Source organism: Manacus vitellinus, unplaced genomic scaffold (assembly GCF_001715985.3).
Source record: "Manacus vitellinus isolate BGI_N305 unplaced genomic scaffold, ASM171598v3 scaffold_12_pilon, whole genome shotgun sequence".
Taxonomy (NCBI): Eukaryota; Metazoa; Chordata; class Aves; order Passeriformes; family Pipridae; genus Manacus; species Manacus vitellinus.
The window spans coordinates 5,332,196-5,333,687 of record NW_021938949.1 but is presented as its reverse complement, the minus strand read 5'-3'; the positions used below and the strand labels follow the sequence as shown (position 1 = coordinate 5,333,687).

The 1,492-nt window shown below is 45.4% G+C and overlaps 2 protein-coding genes across 2 annotated transcripts in view; one reads left to right on the top strand and one right to left on the bottom strand.

Annotated features, from left to right (window-relative positions):
* The window catches only part of TOP3A (DNA topoisomerase III alpha), a 9,918-nt gene extending 9,384 nt beyond the window's left edge, over nucleotides 1-534 (bottom strand). The window contains exons 1-2 of the mRNA XM_029957817.1: nucleotides 520-534; nucleotides 379-478 (exon numbers count right to left, since the gene is read on the bottom strand). Of these exons, the coding sequence (XP_029813677.1) occupies nucleotides 379-478; nucleotides 520-534 (115 nt within the window). The remainder of the gene's footprint in view (nucleotides 1-378; nucleotides 479-519) is intronic.
* Nucleotides 535-559: 25 nt separating this feature from the next.
* Nucleotides 560-1,492, top strand: part of SMCR8 (SMCR8-C9orf72 complex subunit) — an 11,985-nt gene continuing 11,052 nt past the window's right edge. Inside the window, exon 1 of the mRNA XM_008928080.3 lies at nucleotides 560-679. Coding sequence (XP_008926328.3) covers nucleotides 560-679 — 120 coding nt within the window. The remainder of the gene's footprint in view (nucleotides 680-1,492) is intronic.

The following is a 1,492-nucleotide window of genomic DNA, read 5'->3' as shown; positions in this document are numbered from 1 at the left end:
ATGACAGAATCCCAGAATGGGTTTGGGCTGGCAGGGACCTTAAAGCTCATCTTGTTCCATCCCCCTGCCAGCGTGGCCTTGAACACTTCCAGGGATGGGACATCCACAACTAATACATCATAACAAGCTCTCCTCTCTCCTGACAGGTAAATCCACGGCCTTCTCCTCAATTTTTACAGGAAGCTCCCAATTCTAAGCAACTACAATGTATTTTTAATGGATATAAAACCAGGAAGTTCAAAGACCTAAAGCAACAAAATAGGTGGTTGAGCCAAGAAAACAACATCTGACATTTCCTCATCTTTGGGCAGAACATCCCCAGCACTGGAGATGTGTTTCATAACTCCTGACAAATGGCTTTTATTAATTAGTATTTGCATTTCATTAATCCAGCAGCAGATTGAAAGGAAACTCTTACCTGGCCAAACATCTGGTAATCGTATTCGTAGATCTTGTTGAACTTGGAAAACCCTTCTCTCTAGAAGGAAAAGGAGAGTTCCTGAGTTTTGGTTCTTTAACAGAAAACAAATCCATCCTGCCTCGCTTTGCACACGCTGTGATGGAGCACAGGAGATACAGGGCAACGGAGAACCAGGTCCTGGGGCTAATGGGAATTACAGCAGAGGAATGGAAACTGCCTGTTATCCTTTTTGGAGACGCTGAAATGGTGACTTTCAAGGTAAGGGTATTTTAAGCCATCCCTGAAGGTGATTCCAGGGTTATCACCCCATGGATAATGAAGAACTGATTTGTTTAACAGGGCTGGCCAATGACCATAGAATCACAGAGATTCCTGACAAACACCTGTCCTGCTCCAAATGGTAAGTAGTGTCCCAGCTCCGGGTCCCCAAGGCTACCTCCAACCTGAGACTAGCAGAATTTTCTAGGCTGTGTATTTGCTGCTTTTTGCTACAGAAGCAGGATGACTTCTTCCTTGATTGGGACTGTCAGTGCTCAGGTTCAATAACATAAAGGAGGTTCTATGAGGTTGGGCTCTTCTCTCATGTAAGAGGAAATAGCCTCAGGCTGTGCTAGGGGAGGTTCAGGTTGCACATCAGGAAGAATTTCTTCCTGGAAATAGTGGTCAGGCATCGGAAGAGGCTGCCCAGGGAGGTGGTGGAGTTACCATCCCTGGAGGTTTTCAAGGAAAAACTGGATGTGGCACTCAGTGCTCTGGGCTGGGTGACAAGGTGGGCATTGGTCACAGGTTGGACTTGATCTTGGAGGTCTTTTCCAACCTTAATGATTCTCTGATTCTGATCTAGAATCACCTTCTAGTTCCTTAGTTTGGAAACTAAGTGATTATGCAAACTGTTAAAGCTCACAAAACAGACCAGCAGAGAGGACAGATCATTGAATTCCTCTTCTCCAAACCACAGGCCATCTTTGCTTTATTCTGTGAGCTCCAGTAAACCCCTGACACTTGCTGATGCTGCAAAAGTGGTGCTTTTTGACTGGGAAATGCCAACGGATGGTTTCAGTTCCTGAAGCC